Source organism: Pongo pygmaeus, chromosome 9, assembly GCF_028885625.2.
Source record: "Pongo pygmaeus isolate AG05252 chromosome 9, NHGRI_mPonPyg2-v2.0_pri, whole genome shotgun sequence".
NCBI lineage: Eukaryota > Metazoa > Chordata > Mammalia > Primates > Hominidae > Pongo > Pongo pygmaeus.
Window position 1 is genome coordinate 50,782,592 of NC_072382.2, and position 21,978 is coordinate 50,804,569.

Sequence of the window (21,978 nt, forward strand, 5' to 3'; positions counted from 1 at the left end):
CAATGGATCCTCGTTAAAAGATTTAAAGTGGACTCATTCCAATTACAAGGCCTCAAAAGAGTCCTGTATTGTTATTTTTCGTCACTACCTACCCGGGTGGGGAGTGGTAATTTGCATGCCTGCTGCCTTCCTTGAATGTGGTAGCCATTTCTCAGGCTCCCTCTCCAGAATCGAACCCTGATTCCCTGTTACCCATGGTCACCATGGTAGGCACAGCAACTACCATTGAAAGTTGATAGGGCAGACATTCAAAGGGGTCGTCACTGCCACTGGGGGCGTGTGATTGGCCTGAGGTTATCTAGAGTCACCAAAGCCATCGGCACCCGGCCCCCACGGCCGGGGCCGGAGAGGGGCTGACAGAGTTGGTTTTGATCTGACAAATGCACACAACTTCCCTGTGAATTGAGTCAGCACCCTTCGGCATGTATTAGCTCTAGAATTACTATAGTTTTCCAAGTAGGAGAGGAGCAAGCAACCAAAAGAACCATAACATATTTAATGAGCCATTAACAGTTTCACTGTACTGGCCCTGCGTACTTAGACATGTATGGCTTAATCTTTGAGACAAGCATATGGTTCTCGTAGGATCAACCATGTAGATAGAAAGCAGCCTCCGGGCCTCACGAGGGTGAGCCTAGAGTCCCAGTCGTGAGGATGGGCATGGCAGGGAGGGTGACGGGGCGTGTTAGAGGGAGGGAACAGTGTGGGGTGGTGGGAGGGGGGCGGTGGGGTGGCGAACGGGACATCCCATCCACCCACAAGACACAACACCCCCCCACCGGCTCACCACTCCCAACCCTTCACGCCCACGTGCGAGGAGGCAGACTGCCTGACCCGTACACGGCAGCTGCGAGGGACTGGCGGCCATTCACGTGCGGCGGGCGCGCGGTGGCCCTGAAGTTTGGGCAGCGAATGAGAGGCAGACCGCGGTGCCTGAGATCTCACTGCTACTGCCCTCCGAGCATGAAGGTGGCTCAGCGCAGCACCTAGAGCATCCGACTGGCCTTCGGTGGGCCCGCGGCTCTGCCACCACTGCCGCCATCACGTCCAGCCCCCAGAACCCTCTCCCCCACATGTGCTGCAGGCCGACCCTAAACCCTCCAGGTGCCCACAAGGCCCATGTGGGGCGCCGCCGACCTGGTCCCAAAGGCGTGCGCCCAGAGACATGGACAACAGGCTAAACAGTGGCCGGTGGCAGTGCCCCACAAGGCGGAGCTGGGTTTAGTCCCAGACGGGGCCACCAGAGCCTAAGCTGCTGAGCCGCTCAGGGAGAGAGGATCAGTGGGCATGGAGGGGGGCACAGACAGGCAAGTCTAGGGACTGCGAGGGCAAGGGCACCGGGGAGCCCACAGAGGGGCGGCTCGGGGAGAAACCTCAGGCACGGCCGGGCCACCAGGAAAACACGGCCATGGGATCCCACAACCACAGGCACGAGGGAGGTCCCACAGCTCCACACCTAGGATGACGGATGGCCCTCGGCACTCACCAAGACCCACCTCATCAGCCCCAGGTCCTGCCATTAGGACCCCAAAGCGACCTCAGCCACAAACCCAATGCCAAGGCCACATTGCTCATTTCCCGTCGATCCTCCAACCTGGTCAAGCTCCAGGAGAACAATGCGCCCCCTACTTGGGATGCTTCCCATGGCCAGGTGGCCCAACCCCATGCCATGCAAATGTGGTCGTTGGCACGGTCGCTACTCCACAGGGGAGCAGGCGAAGAGCCAGCTTGCAGTGGAGCGGGTCACGCACCGGACGGAACGCCGGGCACAGCCACCGCTCACGCACAGACTCGGAAGGAGGAGGCGTGGGCCACACAGTAGGCAACGAGCCACTCTCTGTCCCCACCGTGGAGGCCGGGCAACCCTCTCTCTTCCCCCCTCGCCCCATCGACGGGGAAGTGGAGGAGTGTCCTCTGCAAGCAAGTTGCTACGGCAGTGCTACCATAACGCAGAGAGAGGCGGCAGGCCGGGGGATCCGGTACCCCAAAGGCACACCTCTCGGATCATTAGAGAACGCTTTCTCACCGAGGGTGGGTCACATTCCCCACCCGCCAGTCACCCCTCGTCGGGCCCGCAGAGGTGCTCAGGGTTGCCTGGGGAAGGGAGGGGGCTTGCGGTACCAGGAAAAATCTGCATGCGGCAACCTTGAGCCTTCGCGGTCTGGGCAGAGGACCTCACAGCTGCACGTGAGCGCAATCCCCTAAGGACTCCGCGTCCACCCACCTCCTATCTCCCAGGCAAAGCACCTCCAAGTAAACCCACAGACAACCTGTCGGAGGCAGAATGCTAGCCCCTCGGCGGCTGGCCGGCACACTCTTCACCTGCCCCAGCCCACCGCGATCGTTAACATGCCCCGCGCACACCCGCCAGAGGGGAGTATGGGACCTGCACTCACCAGACCAGGCAGCGCCCTTCCCTGCGTGGCAGGGGCGTGTCTCACTCAACTGCCTTGACCCCCACACCAACGAGCTCCCTCAGGACCCACTCGCGGACACCATGGCGGCGACCGGAGGAGGGGGCGCTGGGGGTGGGAAACACACACCACTGCTGGGCCTCGGGCACCTGAGTGATAAGCTGGGGGTGGAATGGGGGAGCCGGGTGCGGTAGGCTCATGCCTGTCATCTCCGCACTTTGGGAGGCGAGGGAAGGTGGATCCCTCGATCCAAGCTTTGGCAACATGGTGAAACCTCGTCTCTAAAAAAATACAAAAACTAACTGGTTTCAGAACCTGGACACAAAGTTAATAAATAGATAAATAGGCCGGGCATGGTGACTCACGCCTGTAATCCCAGCACTTTGGGAGGCCGAGGTGGGCGGATCACGGGCATCAGGAGATCGAGACCATCCTGGCTACCACAGTGAAAACCCGTCTCTACTCAAAATACAAAAAATTAGCCAGGCATGGTGGCGGGAGCCTGTAGTCGCACCTACTTGGGAGGCTGATACAGGCGAATGGGGTGGACCCGGGAGGCAGAGCTTGCAGTGAGCCGACATCATGCCACTGCACTCCAGTCTGGGCAACAGAGTGAAATTTCGTCTCAAAATAATAATAATAATAATAATAATGACAATAATAAATAGATTAAAATTGAAAATTTAAAAGAAAACGTAGCTGGCTGGTCACAATGGCTGACACCTGTCATCCCAGCACTTTGGGAGGCCTAGGTGGGCAGATCACATGACGTGGCCAGTTCGAGACCTGCCTGACCCACATGGAGAAATGCTGTCTTTACTAACAATACAAAATCAGCCGGATGTGGTGGCACATGCCTGTAATCCCAGCTACTCAGGAGGCTGAGGCAGGAAAATCACCTGAACACGGGAGGTGGAGGTTGCGGTGAGCCGAGATGGTGTCATTGCACTCCAGCATAGGCACCAAGAGTGAAACACCATCCCAAAAAAAAAAAAAAAAGAATTAAGTGCTGTATTCTGTTATTTTTGCTTCCTACCCTGAGAAGATCATAATACAGCTGTTGTCTGTCTGCCTGCCTGCCTGCCTGCCTGCCTGTGACAGGGCCTCACTCTGTCTTTCACCCAGACTGGAACGCAGTGACACCATTATGGCTCACACACTGAAGCCTCAACCTCCCCAGGGTTAGGCGATTCTTCAAGGGATCCTACAGCCTCGACCTCCCAAAGTGTTGGGGTTACAGGCATGAGCCACCAGCACCCGGCCTGAGTTAACACACCTGGTCTCACTACGTCTTAACCACACACCCATGAAGAACTCAAGTCAAGAGAGATTCGGCAAGACACTCTCAGCATTCTCTCCCAAAAGCAGTGAGGTGGATGGCAGACGTGTGTCTCGAGCTCCTGGGGTTTTAGGTGACCATGCGTAGAGGAGAGATTTCCAATGTTTCCAGAGAGGCACAAGCCACAGTTATTTGGGGCATCTGAACACGAGATGGGGTTTCTGACAGTGACTTAAGGGCCAGGAAGGGCCAGAATCTGCCAAGTCCTGTGTCCCAGTGTGGGGCCGATGGAACCCAAGATAGAGGGAGTCAGCGGTCTGCACAGAGAGAGCTCCAGCCTTAGGCCCCACCGTGCAGACCAAATCAGAAGGAAGAGAGTCCTTCGTCGTACATGCCACATCCCTCCACTGAACTTGGGAGTGGATCCGTTTTCCAAACATGAGGTGACTTTCGCTTTGCAGTGGATCACAAGGGGCCGGGCTTTCCAGAGTCGACAGGGTAAAGAAGTCATTCTGGCTCGGCCTCCCCCATCCCCCGGTAACTGGTGATTTTAAATGAGCCAAGGCTGGCCGGGCCGGAGCCGCTACAGGGGGGAGGGGGGTGGGTGGGGTGGGGGTTTCCTGGGGCACTGCAGAAATTGTGCCTTTGCCTCGAGGATGACAGTGCTGCAGGAACCCGTCCATGATGCTATATGGCAAGCACTAAACCACTATGCTTATCGAGATGGGTTTTTTCTCACAGAACACCTTTATGCAGAAGGACACTCAGAAGAAGCCTTGTTTTTACTGGCGACCTGTTCTTGCCGCCCAGAAAAGGCCTATAAAGCATATAGACTCTTGAAAAGACACAGTTGTCCTACACCGCAATGCAAATACCTGCCTGCAAAATGTTGTGTTGATATCAGTAAGCTTGCAGACTGGGAACAAATCTTATCTGGTGGAGTGTTTAATAAGCAGAAAAGCCACGATGATATTGTCACTGAGTTTGGTGACTCAGCTTGCTTTCTCCTTCCATTGTTGGGACATGTATATTGCAAGACAGATCGGCTTGGCAAAGGATCAGAAAGTTACAAAAAGAGACTTAGTTTAAATCCTTTCCTCTGGTATCCCTTTGAATCATTATGTGAAATAGGTGAAAAGCCAGATCCTGACCAAACATTTAAATTCACATCTTTACAGAACTTTAGCAACTGTCTGCCCAACTCTTGCAAAACAGAAGTACCTAATCACAGTTTATGTCACAGACAGCCTGAGACCGTTCTTATGGAAACACCCCAGGACACAACTGAAATAAACAGATTGAATTTAGAATCTTCCAATTCAAAATATTCCTTGAATACAGATTCCCCAGTGTCTTCTATTGATTCAGCTGTAATTTCACCTGATACTGTCCCACTGGGAACAGGATCTTCCATATTATCTAAACAGGTTCAAAATAAACCAAAAACTGGTCGAAGTTTATTAACAGGACCAGCAGTTCTTAGTCCATTAACCCCAAGTTTTGGGATTTTGCCATTAGAAACCCCACGTCCTGGAGATGGATCTTATTTACAAAACGACACTAATACACACTCTGTAATTGATGTGCCATCCACTGGAGCCCTTTCAAAAAAGTCTGTTGCCGGAATTGGCCAAACTGGAGCAAAGTCTGTCTTCTCGCAGAGTGGAAATAGCCGAGAGGTAACTCCAATTATTTCACAAACAGAAAGTTCTGGTCCATAAATAAGTACAACACATCAGGTAATGAGCCCCACTATGACATCTCCCTCAAATGCACTGCATCAAAAAACTTCACGACTCTACCAGTGACATTTCCACAACCAAAGAGAATAGGAAGAAATTAAAAATGAAGTTTCCACCTAAAACCCCAAACAGAAAAACAAAAATTAAAACTAATAAAGGAGGAATAACTCAACCTAATATAAATGACAACCTGGAAATTACAAAATTGGACTCTTCCATCAATTCAGAAGAGAAAATATCCACAATCACACATCAGATTCAGACTTTTAATCTACAAAAAGCAGCAGAAGGCTTGACGAGCCTTCTTCGTGAAAGGGGGATAGGTTATTTAGCTTTGTGTTCATACTAGTGCAAAGAAGCTATAAATATTTTGAGCCATCTACCTTCTCACCACTACAATACTGGTTGGGTACTGTGCCAAATTGGAAGGGCCTATTTTGAAATTTCAGAGTACATGCAAGCTGAAACAATATTCTCAGAAGTTAGAAGGATTGAGAATTATAGAGTCGAAGGCATGGAAATCTACTCTACAACACTTTAGCATCTTCAATAAGATGTCTCTCTTTCATTTCTGTCAAAAGACTTAGCAGACATGGATAAAAATTCGCCAGAGGCCTGGTGTGCTGCAGGGAACTGTTTCAGTCTGCAGCGGGAACACGATATTGCAATTAAATTCTCCCAGAGAGCTATCCAAGTGGATCCAAATTATGCTTATGCCTATACTCTATTAGGGAGAGAGTTTGTCTTAACTGAAGAATTAGACAAAGCATTAGCTTGTTTTCAAAATGCTATCAGAGTCAATCCTAGACATTATAATGCATGGTAAGTGGTAATGAAGTGTAAAGACAAAGTGTTGTTGATGGTGCTGGTAGTCACTAATTTTTCTTGTTAGATAGCTCTTTATTGTCATGAATTTCGTTACTAATACTTAGGGATGGTACATACTGGTCAATAACTTCAAACTAACATGTTTTCTTATGAAATGTATGTCTTTAACAAACTCTTCAGTTAACTAATTATAATAGAACACCAGATGCTTATACTCAACACTTTCAGTCTTCTACCAAACTTTTGCAGATACTGTAGTTGTGTTTTGTTTGTTTCCTTATTTAGTTTTGTTACTTCATTTGTTACTTTTTCTTCAAACACAGAAATGGTGATTGGGACAAAAAGTGCTTGGGAAATTGGAAAGGAATAGCATAATTCACATATTGGATAATAGAAAAAAACACTGAAAAATTCACTAGTTGCTGCTTTTTGACAGTGTTCCAGTTTATTGAGTTACTATTAAGAACTTAGTGTACCCTTTTATTTAGAAGTATCTCTGTTTTACTTTTTTGTATTTGTGTATAAGTAGACACATAGGAAATTACTACCCAGGTCATATTGTTATCAACTGAATAACTTATGAAAAAGTTTGGTCCTACTTCTACCTCAACACCATACTTACTGTTGACATTTATTGTATTTTTCTGGACTGGCATAAAAGTTTAAATATCAAGAGAAGGCCAGGCATGGTGGCTCATGCCTGTCATCCCAGCACTTTGGGAGGCCAAGGCAGGCAGATCACATCAAGAGATCGAGACCATCCTGGCCAACATGGTGAAAACTCGTCTATATTATAAGTATAAAAATTAGCTGGGCATGGTGGTGGGCGCCTGTAGTCCCAGCTACTCAGGAGGCTGAGGCAGGAGAATTGCTTGAACCTGGGAAGTGGAGGTTGCACTGAGCCAAGATTATGCCATTGCACTCCAGCGTGGGTGACAGAGTGAGACGCCATCTCAAGAAAAAAATAAAAAATAAAATAAAATAAAATAAATAAAATAAAATAAAATAAAATAAAATAAATAAGTAAATATCAAGAGAAAGTATAATTCTGATGTCATAACTCTGTGGAAGCTTTATTGTCAGATATGGTTATCTTTGGGGTTAATTATTATAGCAGTTGAGTTTTAACACTTGATTTGCTTCTAAATCTGAAGCATAATATTACTAAAATATTTTTTGATTTGTGAATATGTTGTTTAATGGATTATATCTCATTTTGCAGTAGTAGTTGCAGTGCCTGAAAGATTGCCAAAAAATAGTGCTAGCTTTTGCTGACAAATGTAACAATCAACTTGCCAATATTGCCTTCTCTTCCTATAGCTATGCTCTCCAAAATATTTTAAGAACTCAGTTCTTCATAAGGCTTGTGTTGTTTTTGATTTTTTCCCAAGTCTGGTTGATCCTTGTGCTGTTCTTTTCTAAATGTGTATTGTCTGTTCAGCTATTCTACAAGAGTCACTTTCTTAAAAACCTTAACCATATCAAAAATTGTGTTTAAAGGAGGATTATTCAGATTGGCAAGCTTTTAGTAGGAGGAGTTTAAATGCTGACGTATTTAGGTAACTCGAAATACTGAGCAACTTTATTCTAACTACTAAATAGATAGCCTTTCTTTTGTTTTCACTTTCACTATCATTAGCACCGTGTTTAATAACTTTTCTTCATCTATAACACAATCATAACGATATACAAAGCCACTCAAATAAAGCAGATATATTGTGCTTTAAAAAAAAAAAGAAGTCTTTATGTTGCACACAATGAGGTGTGACTCGAATCTAGAATCTCCAGTGAAAACCAATGAAACAGGGTCAAATCCCGTGTCTACCAAAAATAAAAAAATGAGCCGGGTGTGGTGGTGCTGAGGCAGGAGAATCACTCTAACCCAGGAGACAGAGTTTGCAGTGAGCTGAGATCACGCCACTGCACTCCAGCCACGGGCAGACAGAGCAAGACTCCATCTCGAGGCAAACAAACACAGAAAGCCAATAAAGGTGTTTAACTCAACGTTTCAGGCTCAGGTCTCTTGACAGGATATATCCAGCCCAGGGGAAACGTTGAGGGGTGGGGTGGAATCTATTTTGTGGCCTCACGGAAGGGTTTGAGAGACAGTCCCACAAACGTGACGGCCTAAATTAGCCCCTCCGCCCAAGAAGCAATATTCATTTGTATCCTGTAGCCACCCTCGAGGGAGAATCGGGCTCTCTACAGACCCCCAACCCCCACCCCACCCCACACCATCCCACCACCCCCGCCTCGTGAAATGAGCTCTCGCTCCGTCAGGCTCTATTCACGCCGTGATGTTTTGTAACCTCCAGCGTGTGTGCGTGGGTTGCGGGGTGGGGTTGGGGTGGCTGTGGACAGAGGAGGGGATAAAGCGGTGGTGTCCCATGGGTGCCCGGTACGTGGGACATGAGTGGGTTGGACAGAGCCTAGGGAACTCATCTCCTGTCAGGACGTCTCCCCTCCTGGTCCCCTCTCTGACCTACGCTCCACATTGAAGTTCAGTGGGGACCTTGTGGGTGGAGTCACCATCCCTTTGGAGTGTAGCCAACAAAGGCCGGGCTCCCAAGAGTCTCCCCAGAGTCGGGGCCTTGGCCAGGCTCACAAGCATGCTGACGTTGATGGTTGGTGACGGTGATGTACGTTGGAGACCTCGGGCCAACGCAGAGGTATCCATTTGACCTCGGTGGGACAGGTCAGCTTTGCAGAGTCCTGTGCGTCCTTCCAGAGACTCATCCAGCACTAGCTAGCATGGTCCCGAGGATCCCAGCTCCCAGCAGAAGCACTTTTGTTCACACAGAATCCTGGGCATGAAAGTTCTCAGCAGGTTTAGACCTCCTAGCCAAAAAGCCAAAGCCACTTCTGGGATTTTTTTTTTCAAAGAGCCAGTGGTTCCACAAAGGGCCGTGGGTAGTTGCGGAAATGGAGAGAAGTGTTTGCAGATACATATTTGTGAGAGAACGGAAAGGGCTTGGTCATAGGTCATGAAGGACACGAGCGGATGCACACTGAGAAAACCTTCCCATCATCCTAGGTGAACAGAGGTATGATTTTTCGAGACCGTCGAGCTAGAAGCAACCCCAGATTTTAGGGTGGGATATTTATTAATATGTAGTATCTACGAGGTATCCTAGTCCAGAAATCAACTCTCCAGTTCTGTACAGCATTCTGTAGGGAGATCAAATCTGGGATTTTTAAAGTTAAGAATTCAGGCAGTGGTAATGGATTAGATTAGATATACTTGAAATTATTTTGCCAAGAAAGAGAGGGCGGGAGATAGAGAGAGCCAGAGAGCAAGCGAGTGAGAGAGAGGAGAGAGACAGAGACAGAGAGACAGACAGAGAGACACAAAGATACACTAAGAGAGAAAGACAGAAAGAGAGAGAGACAGACAGAGAGAGAGAGACAGACCGACAGGCAAACAGACAGGCAGAGAAAGAAAGTAAGGCAGAAAGCACACACACACACACACACACACAGAGAGACACAGAGAGTTGGAGAGACAGAGAGAAAGAAAGAGAGAGACAGACGGAGGGAAAGAGACAGACAGAGGGAGAGAGAGAAACAGAAAGAGAGAGACAGACAGAGACAGAGAAAGAGACAGAGAGACACAGACAAGGAGAGAGAGAGACAGACAGACAGGCAGAGGAAGACAGTAAGACAGAAGACAGACACACACAGAGAGAGAGACAGAGACAGAGAGACAGACAGGCAAAGAGAGAGAGAAAAAACAGACAGACGGAGAGAGAGAGACAGACAGGGAGAGAGAGAGACTGACAGACAGGCAGAGAAAGAGAATAAGACAGAAGACAGACACAGTGAGAGAGACAGAGAGAGAGACAGACAGCGAGACAAAGAAAGAAAGAGAGATACAGACAGACAGACAAAGAGACAGACAGATAAAGATGAGACAGACAGAGAGACAGAGAGAAACAAAGAGAGAGAGAGAGACAGAGAGAGAGAAAGAGAGAGCGAGACAGGCAGGCAGAGAAAGAAAGAAGACAGACACTGTGAGAGAGACAGGCATAGAGAGAGACACTCAGAGACAGAGAGACAGAGAGAAAGAAAGAGACAGACAAAGAGAAACAGACAGACAGGGAGAGAGAGAGAGACAGACAGACAGACAGGCAGAGAGAGAGAGAGAGACAGGCAAAGAAAGGGAGTAAGACAGAAAACAGACACAGTGCGAGAGACAGGCAGAGAGAGAGAGAAATAGACAGACAGGCAGAGAGAGAGAGACAGAGAGAGAGAGAGAGAAGACAGAGAAAGAGAGAGACAGAGACAGACAGAGAGACAGAGAGAGGAGGAGGAAGGACGTGCTCAGGAAATAATTACACATATTTTATAACGCTTTTGATTCCGTTAAGGGTGGCCGGGGTGTGCTTTGAAAACAACAACAGCAACAAGAGCAGCAGCAACAGCAAGAGCAGCAGCAGCATTCACTTATGGATTTCTAGAAAATAAGATGTTCTGAAGTAAACATCAATCGGCTCTCACTACACATTGAGAGATTCACAAAAGCGCTAGTTAATGACAGAAGAAAACAGCAGCTAACATGTCTTGGGGAAAATATACGTCTTCCTGAAAATTGGGGATTTCTACTTCACATGAAAATAAATACATACGAAAAAGGAAAACCACGAACAAAACAAAACAAAACAACAAACACGGGCCAAGGCACCGTCCCTGGAAATCTTAAGTGAGCAAAATATTAGTTTTCAGAAAACGTTTCTATTTTGGGCAAATACTAAGAAGGCCCAGACTAGAGCTGTGATGCCATTCCCATTGTGAAACTATGTTGGCCGGAGGGCGGAGAAACTAAAACATCATGATAAAAGGTGATTGAGACCCATCCAGGGTGAAGCTTTCCTAGGGAGGGAGGCCGGAGGAGGGACACGGGGGAAAAAAACCCCAAAACAGCAGACCCGCCCGCTTGCCCACGCGGGTCAAGGGCTATGCCATCAGCCCGAGCTGCCTCCAGGGAAGTGGGACGGTGCCACCTCCATCTTCAAAAACGGTGGCCACTGAGTGAGGCCTGACTCCCACTGTTGCAAATGTCAGCCTGGCAAAAATGAGATAGCCGGTAAGGGGTGGGGGAATTGGAGAGAAGACGGAGGCACACCGGGGTGGCTCTGGAAGGTTTCCAAGCAGGGTGTTGGGAGGCGGGGGGTGGGGGGTTGGGGTCAACCCGCCTAACTGACTCACTAAATGAAGGTAAAGGGACGTGGGTAGTGAGGGGAGCCGGGGGCGACTTGAAAATTAAACTGACCCCTCCTAAAACCCAAGTAGAAGAGTCTATGCGCATGAAAGAATCCAACACACAAAGAAAACTAAAGCGCTGATCAAAAAACAATAGGGCTCCCGCCAGGGTGGAGGTTTCCTAGGCAACCGGGGAGAGAGGGATGGGCCTCCAGAAGGGAGAGAGAGAAACCCGTTGCCCCAGCCTCCGTGAAGTCTGCGAGACCTCCCTCCATGTCACCTAGACTTTCAATAACAGTGGCCGCTAGATGATGCCCAAAGACAACTGATGCCTGCAAGTGTCAGTCAGTATGGAAAAGAAGGCATTTATTTATTTATTTATTTATTTATTTGTTTGTTTGTTTGTTTAGAGACAGAGTCTCACTCACTCTACAGCCCGGGCTGTAGTGCAGTGGTGCGATCTCAGCTCACTGCAGCCTCCGCCTCCCAGGTTCAAGTGATTCTCCCGCCTCAGCCTCCCGAGTAGCTGGCATTACCGGCGCATACCCCACTGCACCCGACTCAGTTTATTATTTTTAGTAGAGACAGGGTTTTGCCGTGGCGGCAAGGCTGGTCTCGAACTCCCAACCTCACGTGATCCCCTGCCTCGGCCTCCCAATGTTCTGGGATGACAGACGTGAGCCACCACGCCCGGCCTTAACCATGTATTTTTTATTCGAGGAGCTTATCAGGGAAATACGAGAAGTATGGACGCCACACCTGACAGAGAAAAAAGTCTGAATATGCCCCTTCCATCCAAGTGGGGACCCAGCATCGACCTGCCAAAATCATACACTGAGTGGTGAAGCCTAGCAAGGCCCGTCTGTCTGGATTCCTCTCGGCCTCTCTAAGCAGACACTTCTCACTTTCATGGAAGGGGCATGGTCCTCTCTGGCATGGGGGGTCTGACAGACTGACAGAGAAAGAGACAGACATAGAAAGACAGAGATGGACAGAGAGAGACAGAGACAAACAGAAAGAAAGAGAGAGAGAGAGATAGAGACAGAGAGAGAGAGAGAAACAGACAGACGGGGGGAGAGAGACAGAGAGAGAGAGAGACAGACAGAGAGGAAACAGAAAGAGAGAGAGAGACAGAAAGAGAGAAAAAGACAGACACACAGAGACAGACAGAGAGAAACAGAGAGAGAGAGAGAGAAAGGGAGGGACAGAGAGATAGACAAGCAGGCAGAGAAAGAGAGTAAGACAGAAGACAGACACAGTGAGAGAGACAGGCAGAGAGAGACAGAGAGACAGAGACCGAGAGAAAGAAAGAGAGAAACAGACAGAAAAAGAGACAGACAGAGAAAGACAGAGATGGACACCGAGAAACAGAAAGAGAGAGAGACAGAGATAGAGAAAGAGAGAGAAATAGAAAGAGAGAGACAGAGATAGAGAAAGAGACAGACAGGGAGGGAGAGAGACAGAGAGAGACAGAGACAGACAGACAGAGAAAGACAGAGACAGAAAGAAACAGAGAGACAGAGAGAGAGAGTGAGAGATAGAGAGAGAGAAATAGAAAGAGAGGGGGAGAGAGAGACAGAGAGGCAGGCAGAGAAAGAGAGTAAGACAGAAGAGAGACACAGTGAGAGACAGGCAGAGGGAGAGAGAGACAGAGACAGAGAAAGAAAGAGAGAGACAGAGAGAGACAGACAGACCGACATAGAGAAACAGCGAGAGAGAGACAGAGAGAGTGAGAGAGACAGAGAGAGAGAAACAGACAGGGAGGGAGAGAGACAGACAGAGAGAGAGAGACCGACAGGCAGAGAAAGAGAGTAAGACAGAAGATAGGCACATAGAGAGACAAGAAACAAAGAAAGAGAGAGACAGGCCGGGTGCAGTGGCTCACTCCTGTCATCCCAGCACTTTGGGAGGCTGAGGCAGGTGGATCACGAGGTCAGGAGATCGAGACCATCATGGCTCACACGGTGAAATCCCGTCTCTACTAAAAATACAAAAAATTAGTTGAGCTTGGTGGCGGGCGCCTATAGTCCCAGCTACTCGGGAGGCTGAGGCAGGAGAATGGCGTGAACCTGGGAGGTGGGGCTTGCAGTGAGCCGAGATGGTGCCACTGCACTCCAGCCTGGGCAACACAGTGAGACTCCGTGTGAAAAAAAAAAAAAGAAAGAGAGAGACAGACAGACAGAGTAAGAGACAGAAAGAGACAGACAAAGAGAAATAGAAAGAGAGACAGAGAGAGAGAGAGAACAGAAAGGCAGGAAGAGAGAGAGACAGACAGACAGGCAGAGAAAGAGAGCAAGAGAGAAGACAGACACAGTGAGAGAGACAGGTAGAGAGAAACATACAGAGACAGACAGAAAGAGAGAGAGACAGAGATGAGACAGAGAGACAGAGAGACAGAAAGAAACAGACAGAAAGAGAGACAGACAGAGAGAGAGTGAGAGAGAGAGGGAGAGAGACAAAGGGAGGAAGAGGGACAGACAGAGAGAGAGAGAGACAGACGGGTAGAGAGAGAGAGTAAGACAAGATAGGAACAGAGAGAGAGACAGAGAGAGAGAGCAAGAGAGACAGAGAGACTCAGAAAAAGAAAGAGACAGACAGAGAAAAACAGAGACAGACAGAGAAAGACAGAGAGAAACAGAGACAGACAGAGAGAAACAGACAGAAAGAGAGAGACAGAGAGAGAGAGAAACAGACAGGGAGGGAGAGAGACTGGCAGAGAAAGAGTTAGACAGAAGACAGACACAGTGAGACAGGCAGAGAGAGAGAGAGAGACAGAGAGAAAGAAGGAGACAGACAGACAGATAAAGAGACAGATAGAGAAAGACAGAGACAGACAGAGAGAGACAGAGAGAAACAGACAGAAAGAGAGAAGGTCCTAGCCCAGTAGCGATACAGTGCCTTTTCTTTCATTTTCTCTTTCTTTTCTGGTTTCTTTTCTTTTCTTTTCTTCTCTTCTCTTCTTTTCTTTTCTTTCTTTTCTTCTTTTCTTTCTTTCTTTCTTTCTTTCTTTCTTTCTTTCTTTCTTTCTTTCTTTCTTTCTATTTATTTATTTAGAGACCGAGTCTCACTCTGTCACCCAGGCTGTAGTGCAGTGGCGCCATCCCAGGTCACTGCAACCTCCACCTGCCAGGTTCAAGTGATTCTCCTGCCTCAACCTCCCGAGTAGCTGGGATTACAGGTGCCTGCCCCACCGCGCCCGACTCAGTTTCGTATTTTCAGTAGAGACGGGGTTTCACCATGTTGGCTAGGCTGGTCTTGAACTCCTGACCTGGTGACCCACCCACCTCAGCCTCCCAAAGTGCTGGGATGACAGATGTGAGCCAATGCTTTCAGTGTACAGTGCCATTTGTTAGAAATCACTCATGGGAACACACTCTTATAGGTCATGTATAGAGATTTTATTTATTTATTTATTTTTTGCACGGGAAGGTGGGGGGACGGTGTTTCGCTCTTGCTGCCCAGGCTACAGTGCAATGGCACAGGGGACACAAAGAGTCAACCTACGGCAGAGAGGACACGTCGTCATTCTGAGCATAAGGCCCGCAGCGAAAGGTGGCAGGGTGGGCACTTTTAAAGGCTGAAATCCCTATGGCTCAGGCCTGTCGTCCCAGAACACTGGGAGGCCCAGGAGGGCAGATCACTTGAGGTCAGGAATTCAATACCAACGCGGCCAACATGGAGAAACCCCGTCTCCACTAAAAACAGAAAAATTAGCCATCTGTCGTGGTGCGCGTCTGTAATCCCAGTTATCGAAGTAGAATCACTGGAACCCGGAAAGCAGATGTTTCAGTGAGCCAAGAGAGCGCCACTGAATCGCAACCTGGGTGACAGAACGAGAGAGACTCAGTCCAAAAAAAAGAAATGAAGAAAAAAAAAAGAACACGCCCAAATACTGCATTGTCGCTGAATGTTCCCCCCAAAGGCCGGAAATCCCCTGACTCAGGTCAAGGAGGTGGTGTTTCTTTTCACTTCTCTCTCTCCCTCTCTCTCTCTCTCTCTCTTTCTCCTCTAACTTTCATTTCTTGTTCAAGCATACATGTGCAAGATTGTTACAAAGGTAAACTTCTGACGGGGGGTTCAGTGTGCAGATGATTTCATCACCCGGACACTCAGCACAGTACTCAACAGTTTTCATGTTTCCTTTTGTTTTGGTTTCTCCTGAAGCTGTCTCTCCTTCCATCCCTCCTCCCTCAAGTAGGCTCCCGCGTCTCTCATCCCCCTTGTTCTGCCCACTCAGAACTCTCATCTATAAGTTCCCACTTATGGATGAGAACACGCGGTATTTAGCTGATTGTTGCTTTCATCTTCGGTGGTGGCGGTTAAAGAGGCATGACACTAAATTGACCCTTAGGATGCTCCCCTCTGTCCCCACCTCGCACCACCTCCCCACACAGACCCTCATTCCTCCACCTCCTCCTCAAATGCAGGAAAGGTAGAAAGACAGAAATTAAAGTAAGAGGTCAGCCTCCAAGATGCTGGAGGCAGGGGATCTCAAAGGGGAGCAAGCGATGAGGGTCGGGGGATGTCTTGGCTGAGCTTGCAACAATGGGGGACCGAGTTTCCAGCCCCACCACACCCTGTAATCCTCAGCCGTAGCCAGCCTCTGAGTGGGGTTGCACCTTTAAAACTTCTGAATGGAGAGAAGCCCAAGGCAATGGAAGGCATCAGCTCCAACTCCAGGAAGGGAATAGGGCTTTGTGCATTTGAATGGGGCTTTAGAGGGCAGTGCTGCAGCTTCCAAAGCATTGCGTCTCGCCTCGCCTCACCTCACCCAGAGTGAGACTCCATCTCAAAATCAATCAATCAATCAATAATAAAAAAAATCAATGAAAGAAAGAAAGAAAGAAAGAATCAGTACAGTGGTCGTGGTCGTGAATCATTCCCCGGAGTCCAGGCACTGTGACTTTTAGCGGTGGATCACTAGGCTCCTGTGTCGATGAACAATGCAGCTAGCTGTGAGAATTAATTTGAATTGCTAGGGATAGGGTGGGGGAGCGCGTCTCGGTCTCCGTGCTTTACTGCCCACCCTTGGTGGCAGCCCGGCGACCTGCCGACCACTGCCCCTCCTCCCCAACACACCTCCGAGGCACCATCCTTCTCACCCGCCCGCCCCCCACCCACCTGGTGTGTGTTGCGGTGTGCCCGGGGCCGGAAGCCTGCCACTCGGCCCGTCTGGCAGGGCTTGTGGCTGCTGTCCCAGGGTTCACTTGCCTCTGGTGGTGACCTGCTAGAAGCTGCAGTGTCATCCGCCATTGTGTGCCCGCCTCCGGCTCTCAGCTGGGTGGTGCCTGGGGCCCCGTCCGGAGTTTCGACATTGGGGTGGGGTGGTGCCACTGCGTCCTTGGACCCGTCCCCCACCTCCATTTAGTACGTAGGCAATCCCATGTAACTTAGCAAAGCTAACAAGTCCCTAGACTTGGCGCAGCCACTGTAGGGGTGGCGTCCCAGTAGCATCGTTAACATCAATTGTGATTGGTGGGCAGTCACTTAGTTTCAAATTTTATTACACGAGTTATACAAAAGTGTAAAAAAAATACAGTTTTAATAAAAGGGAGTAAAGGATAATATGAGTAATATTCACAATCTCTAGTTGGAAGAGGTAGTGTTTTCTCAGAAATGATGCATTCCTGGAGCAAGGTCGTTTTGTGTTTGGCTTGTTAAATATCTTTTTCCATTTTGACAAACCACTGAAAAAGCCCAGCTTTGCAAGAACTCTCCATGAGAACAATCACACAAAAGAACACCCATAACACAAAATCAAAACAAGGGTGGTCCGGGATTCACATTAAAGGCTCATTATCAAGTTTTCTTAGAAGAGACAAAGAACACAAAGTTACTTTTATCTGATGGAAAGCAGAGAGAAAGAGTAAATGGAACAATAAATGTTAGGCAACAACAGTGAAAACCAAGCTGTGGAAAAAAGTGAATGGAATTGTTTTGTTTGGTATTGAATTCCTATCCTAATATCAGAAAGTATGGGAAAGAACAAAGCACATTTTTTTGAGACAAATAGAACATAAAACAAATGAATGTTAAAGACTATTTTACAGTGGTAACAAAACTATCTGTGCCTTGTTTTTTCCCTTTAAAAATACGATTTTGTACAAATACATTTATATAAATTATTGAAATAAAATTGTAAAGATGGAGAACAGACTTTGGGGTTGCCAAGAGGAAAGGGTGGAGGAAAACGTCTCAGAGTGTCAGCAAAGATCGCAAGTTGGATCCTGGTGATGAGGCTACAATTCTGTATCTTGACTGTGGAAGTGGTAGTTACAGAGATCTACACCACATAAAAATGCACAGAATACACACATACACACATATAAAAATGAATGCATACAAAATGGTTGTGATCTGAGTAAGCTTTCTGAATTGTGCCTATGTCAGTTTCCAGGTTTTGATAATGCTCTATGGCTATGCGAGATGTCACCACTGGAATTAGTGAAGAGTATCTAAGACATCCCTGTACCTTTTGCAACTTCCTGTGAATCTATAATTATTTCAAAAGAAACTTGAAAGTCATAGCAGACTTTCACTTCAAAGAGCAAAAAATCTGAAGATTAATGAAATTGTTGAAGAACGTCAAATACTCAATAAACTGTATGAGAGCTGTATTCTGTCCACTTGCAGCACAGCTGTCATTTAGCCTTTTCCTGACTTGCCCTGGAGAACTTGAGCTCCTCTTGGACTGCCAAGGCTGATAGTGTTTATTTGTAACTAACTTTGTACTGGACACCCAAAAAATGAAGTGATTGAATAATCATTTATAATAACAACAAGAAATTTTACTTATAATGAGACAGTATTAGTAACAAATTTAAATATTTAGGGTAAAGAATAGGATCTTCATAAGACAATACTGGCAAAATTTAAAAAGAAAAAATAAGGAATCAGAAACATAAGTAGTTCAGTATTGTGAAACATTTCTGGATCTGAGACGCAAAAGAACAGAGATTGTATTGCGTTTCTGCTCCAAACCTGATGAATCACATTAGGTGTGTTTTGTTTCTGTGCCAAAACTGCTGAATCACCTTAGGCAATGCATGCCCTTTCCCTGAATCTGTTTTCTTTTCTACGAAATAAAGTGAGCTAGATCATCTCCAAGGTCCCCCAAATATTCACATTTTCGGCTCCACATGAACTTCAGTTGAATTCCTAATTTCAGTGTGGATAATACATGTGTGCTGCACCACCAGTAGTGTGTCTAAATGCTCATGTTTGTCCTAAAAACTAATTATGAGCAGTTTGGAAATTCTATTGTAGAATCTGCAAAGGGATATTTGTGAGTGCTTTGAGGCCATGGTAAAAAAGGAAATACCTTCACATAAAAACTAATAGAAGGTTTCTGAGAAACTGCCTTGTGATGTCTGCTTTCATCTCACAGAGTTAAACGTTTCATTCCTTTGATCAGTCTGGAAACTCTGTTCTTGTACAATCTGCAAAGTGATATTTGTGAGCGCTTTGAGGTCTATGGTGAAAAAGGAAATATCTTCAGATAAAAACTAGACAGAAGCTCTATAAGAAACTACTTTGTGACGTGTGCATTCATCTCACAGAGTTAAACCATTCTTTTGATTGAAAAACTTGGAAATGGTCTCCTTATAGAATCTGTAGAGGGATATTTGTGAGCGCTTTGAGGCCTATGGTGAAAAAGGAAATATCTTCACATAAAAACTAGAAAGAAGGTTTATTAGAAACTGCTTTGTGATGTGTGCATTCATCTCACAGAGGTAAATGTTTCTTTTCATTGAGCAGATTGGAAACTCTGTTCTTGTAGGATCTGCAAAGGGATATTTGTGAGCAGGTGGAGGCCTATGGTGAAAAAGGAAATATCATCACATAAAAGCCTGACAGAAGTTTCTGAGAAACTTCCGGTTGTGTGCATTCATCTCACAGAGTTGAAATATTCTTTGGATTGAGCAGTTTGGAGGCAGTATTTTTGGAGAATCGGCAAAGGGATATTTGTGAGCACTTGGAGGTCAATGGTGAAAAAGGAAATATCTTCACATAAAAACTAGACAGAAGCTTTCTGATAAATTTTTTGTGATGTGTGCATTCATCTCAGAGTTGAACCATTCTTTTGATTGAGTAGTTTGGTAACAGTCTTTTTGTAGAATCTGAAAAGGATATTTGTGAATGCTTTGAAGCCTATGTTGAAAAAGGAAATATCTTCACATAAAAACTAGAAAGAAGGTTTCTGAGAAACTGCTTTGAGATGTGTGAATTCATCTCACAGTGTTGAACCTTTCTATTGATTGAGCATTTTGGAAACAGTCTTTTTGAAGAATCTGCAAAGGGATATTTTTGAACACTTTGAGGCCTATGGTGAAAAATAGAATATCTTCACATGAAAACTAGACAGAAGCTTTCTGAGACACATCTGTGTGATGCATGCACTCATCTCACAGAGTTGAACCATTCCTTTGATTGAGCAGTTTGAAAACCATCTTTTTGTAGAATATGGAAATGGATATTTGTAGTCCTTTGAGGTCTATGGTGAAAAACGAAATATCTTCACATAAAAACTAGACAGAAGGTTTCTGAGAAACTGCTCCACAATGTGGGCATTCATCTCACAGAGGTAAACGTTTCTTTTCATTTAGCAGATGGGAAACTCTTTTCTTTTAGAATCTGCAAAGGGGTATTTGTGAGCAGTTTGAGGCCTATGGTGAAAAAGGAAATATCATCACATAAAAACTTGACAGAAGTTTCTGAGAAACTTCCTGGCTGCATGTGCATTTATCTCACAGAATTGAACCATTCTTTTGATTGCGCAGTTTGGAAAGAGTCTTTTTGTACAATCTGCAAAGGGATATTTCTGAGCTGTTTGAGGTCTATGGCGAAAAAGAAATATCTTCCTATAAAAACTAGACAGAAGCATTCTTAGAAACTACTTTGTGATGTGTCCATTCATCTCACAGTGTTGAAACTTTCTTTGATTGAGCAGTTTGGTAACAGTATTTTTGTAGCATCTGCAAAGGTATATTTGTGGTCCCTTTATTGCCTATGGTGAAATAGGAAATATCTTCACATAAAAACGAAACAGTAGCTTTCTGAGAAACTTCTCTGTGATGTATGCTTTCATTTCACAGAGTTGAACATTTCCTTCGATTGAGCAGATTGGAAACAGTCTTTTTGTACAACCTGCAAATGGATATTTAGAGTGTTTTGAGGCCTATGGTGAAAAAGGAAATATCTTCACATAAAAATTAGACGGAAGCATTCTGAGAAACTTCTTTGTGACATTTGCATTCATCTCACACAGTTGAACATTTCTTTGATTGAAGATTTGGAAACAGTCTTTTTGTAAAATCTACAAAGGGATAATTGTGACCCCTTTGAGACATATGGTGAAGTAGGAAATATCTTCATGTAAAAACTGCACAGAAACATTCTGAGAAACTTTTTTGTGATGGGTGCATTCATCTCACAGAGTTGAAGCTTTCTTTTGCTAGAGCAGTTTGGAAACAGTCCTTTGTAGAATCCCCAGAGGGATAATTCTGAGCCCATTGAGGCCTTTGGTGATATAGGAAATATCTTCACATAAAAGCTAGACAGAAGCTTTCTGAGAGACTTCTTTAAATGAGTGCTTTCATACTCAAAGAGTTGAGCATTTCTTTTGACTGAGCAGTTTGGAAACACTCTTTTTGCACAATCTGCAAATGGATAATTGGAGAACTTTGAGGCCTGTGGTGAAAAAGGAAATATCTGCACATAAAAAATAAACCGAAGCTTTCTGAGAAACTACTTTGTAATGCATGCATTCATCTCACAGTGTTGAAACTTTCTTTAGATTGAGCAGTTTGTAAACGTCTTTTTGTAGAATTTGCAAATGGATATTTGTAGTGCTTTGAGTCCTATGGTGAAAAAGGAAATATCTTCACAAAAAAACTAGAAAGAAACATTCTGAGAAACTTCTTTGTGATGTGTGCCTTTATCTCACACAGTTGAACCTTTCTTTTCATTGAGCAGTTAGGAAACAGACTTTTTGTAGAATCTGGAAATGCACATTCAGAGTGCTTTGTGGCCTATGGTGAAAAAGGAAATATCTTCAGATAAACACTAAACAGAAGCTTTCTGGGAAACTTCTTTGTGATGCATGCATTCATATCACAGAGCTGAACCTTTCTTTTGATTTAGCAATTTGTAAACAGTCTTTTGGTAGAATCTGCAAACGGATACTTGGAGCAGTTTGAGGCCTATGGTGAAAAAGGAAATATCTTCAAAAAAAACTAGAAAGATACATTCTGAGAAACTTATTTGTGATGTGTGCTTTCACCTCACAGAGTTGAGCTTTTCTTTTCATTGAGCAATTTGGAAACAGTCTTTTTGTAGAATCTGCAAATGGATATTTGGAGCACTTTGAGGCCTATGGTGAAAAAGGAAATATCTCACATAAACACTAGATAGAAATATTCTGAGAAACTTCTTTCTGTTGTGTCCATTCATCTCACAGAGTTCAACCTTTCTTTGGATTGAGCAGTTTGGAAACAATTTTTTTGTAGAATCTGCA

General features: G+C 45.9%; 1 protein-coding gene and 1 pseudogene across 1 annotated transcript; both read left to right on the forward strand.

Annotated features, from left to right (window-relative positions):
- The first annotated feature begins 654 nt into the window (after positions 1-654).
- Positions 655-3,898, forward strand: LOC134740298 (uncharacterized; annotated as a pseudogene).
- Positions 3,899-4,349: 451 nt separating this feature from the next.
- On the forward strand, positions 4,350-8,321 carry LOC129008620 (cell division cycle protein 27 homolog). The gene is made up of 2 exons (XM_063671649.1): positions 4,350-5,305; positions 8,276-8,321. The coding sequence occupies exons 1-2, from the start codon at positions 4,350-4,352 to the stop codon at positions 8,319-8,321; spliced, it is 1,002 nt and encodes a 333-aa protein (XP_063527719.1).
- Positions 8,322-21,978: the final 13,657 nt, after the last annotated feature.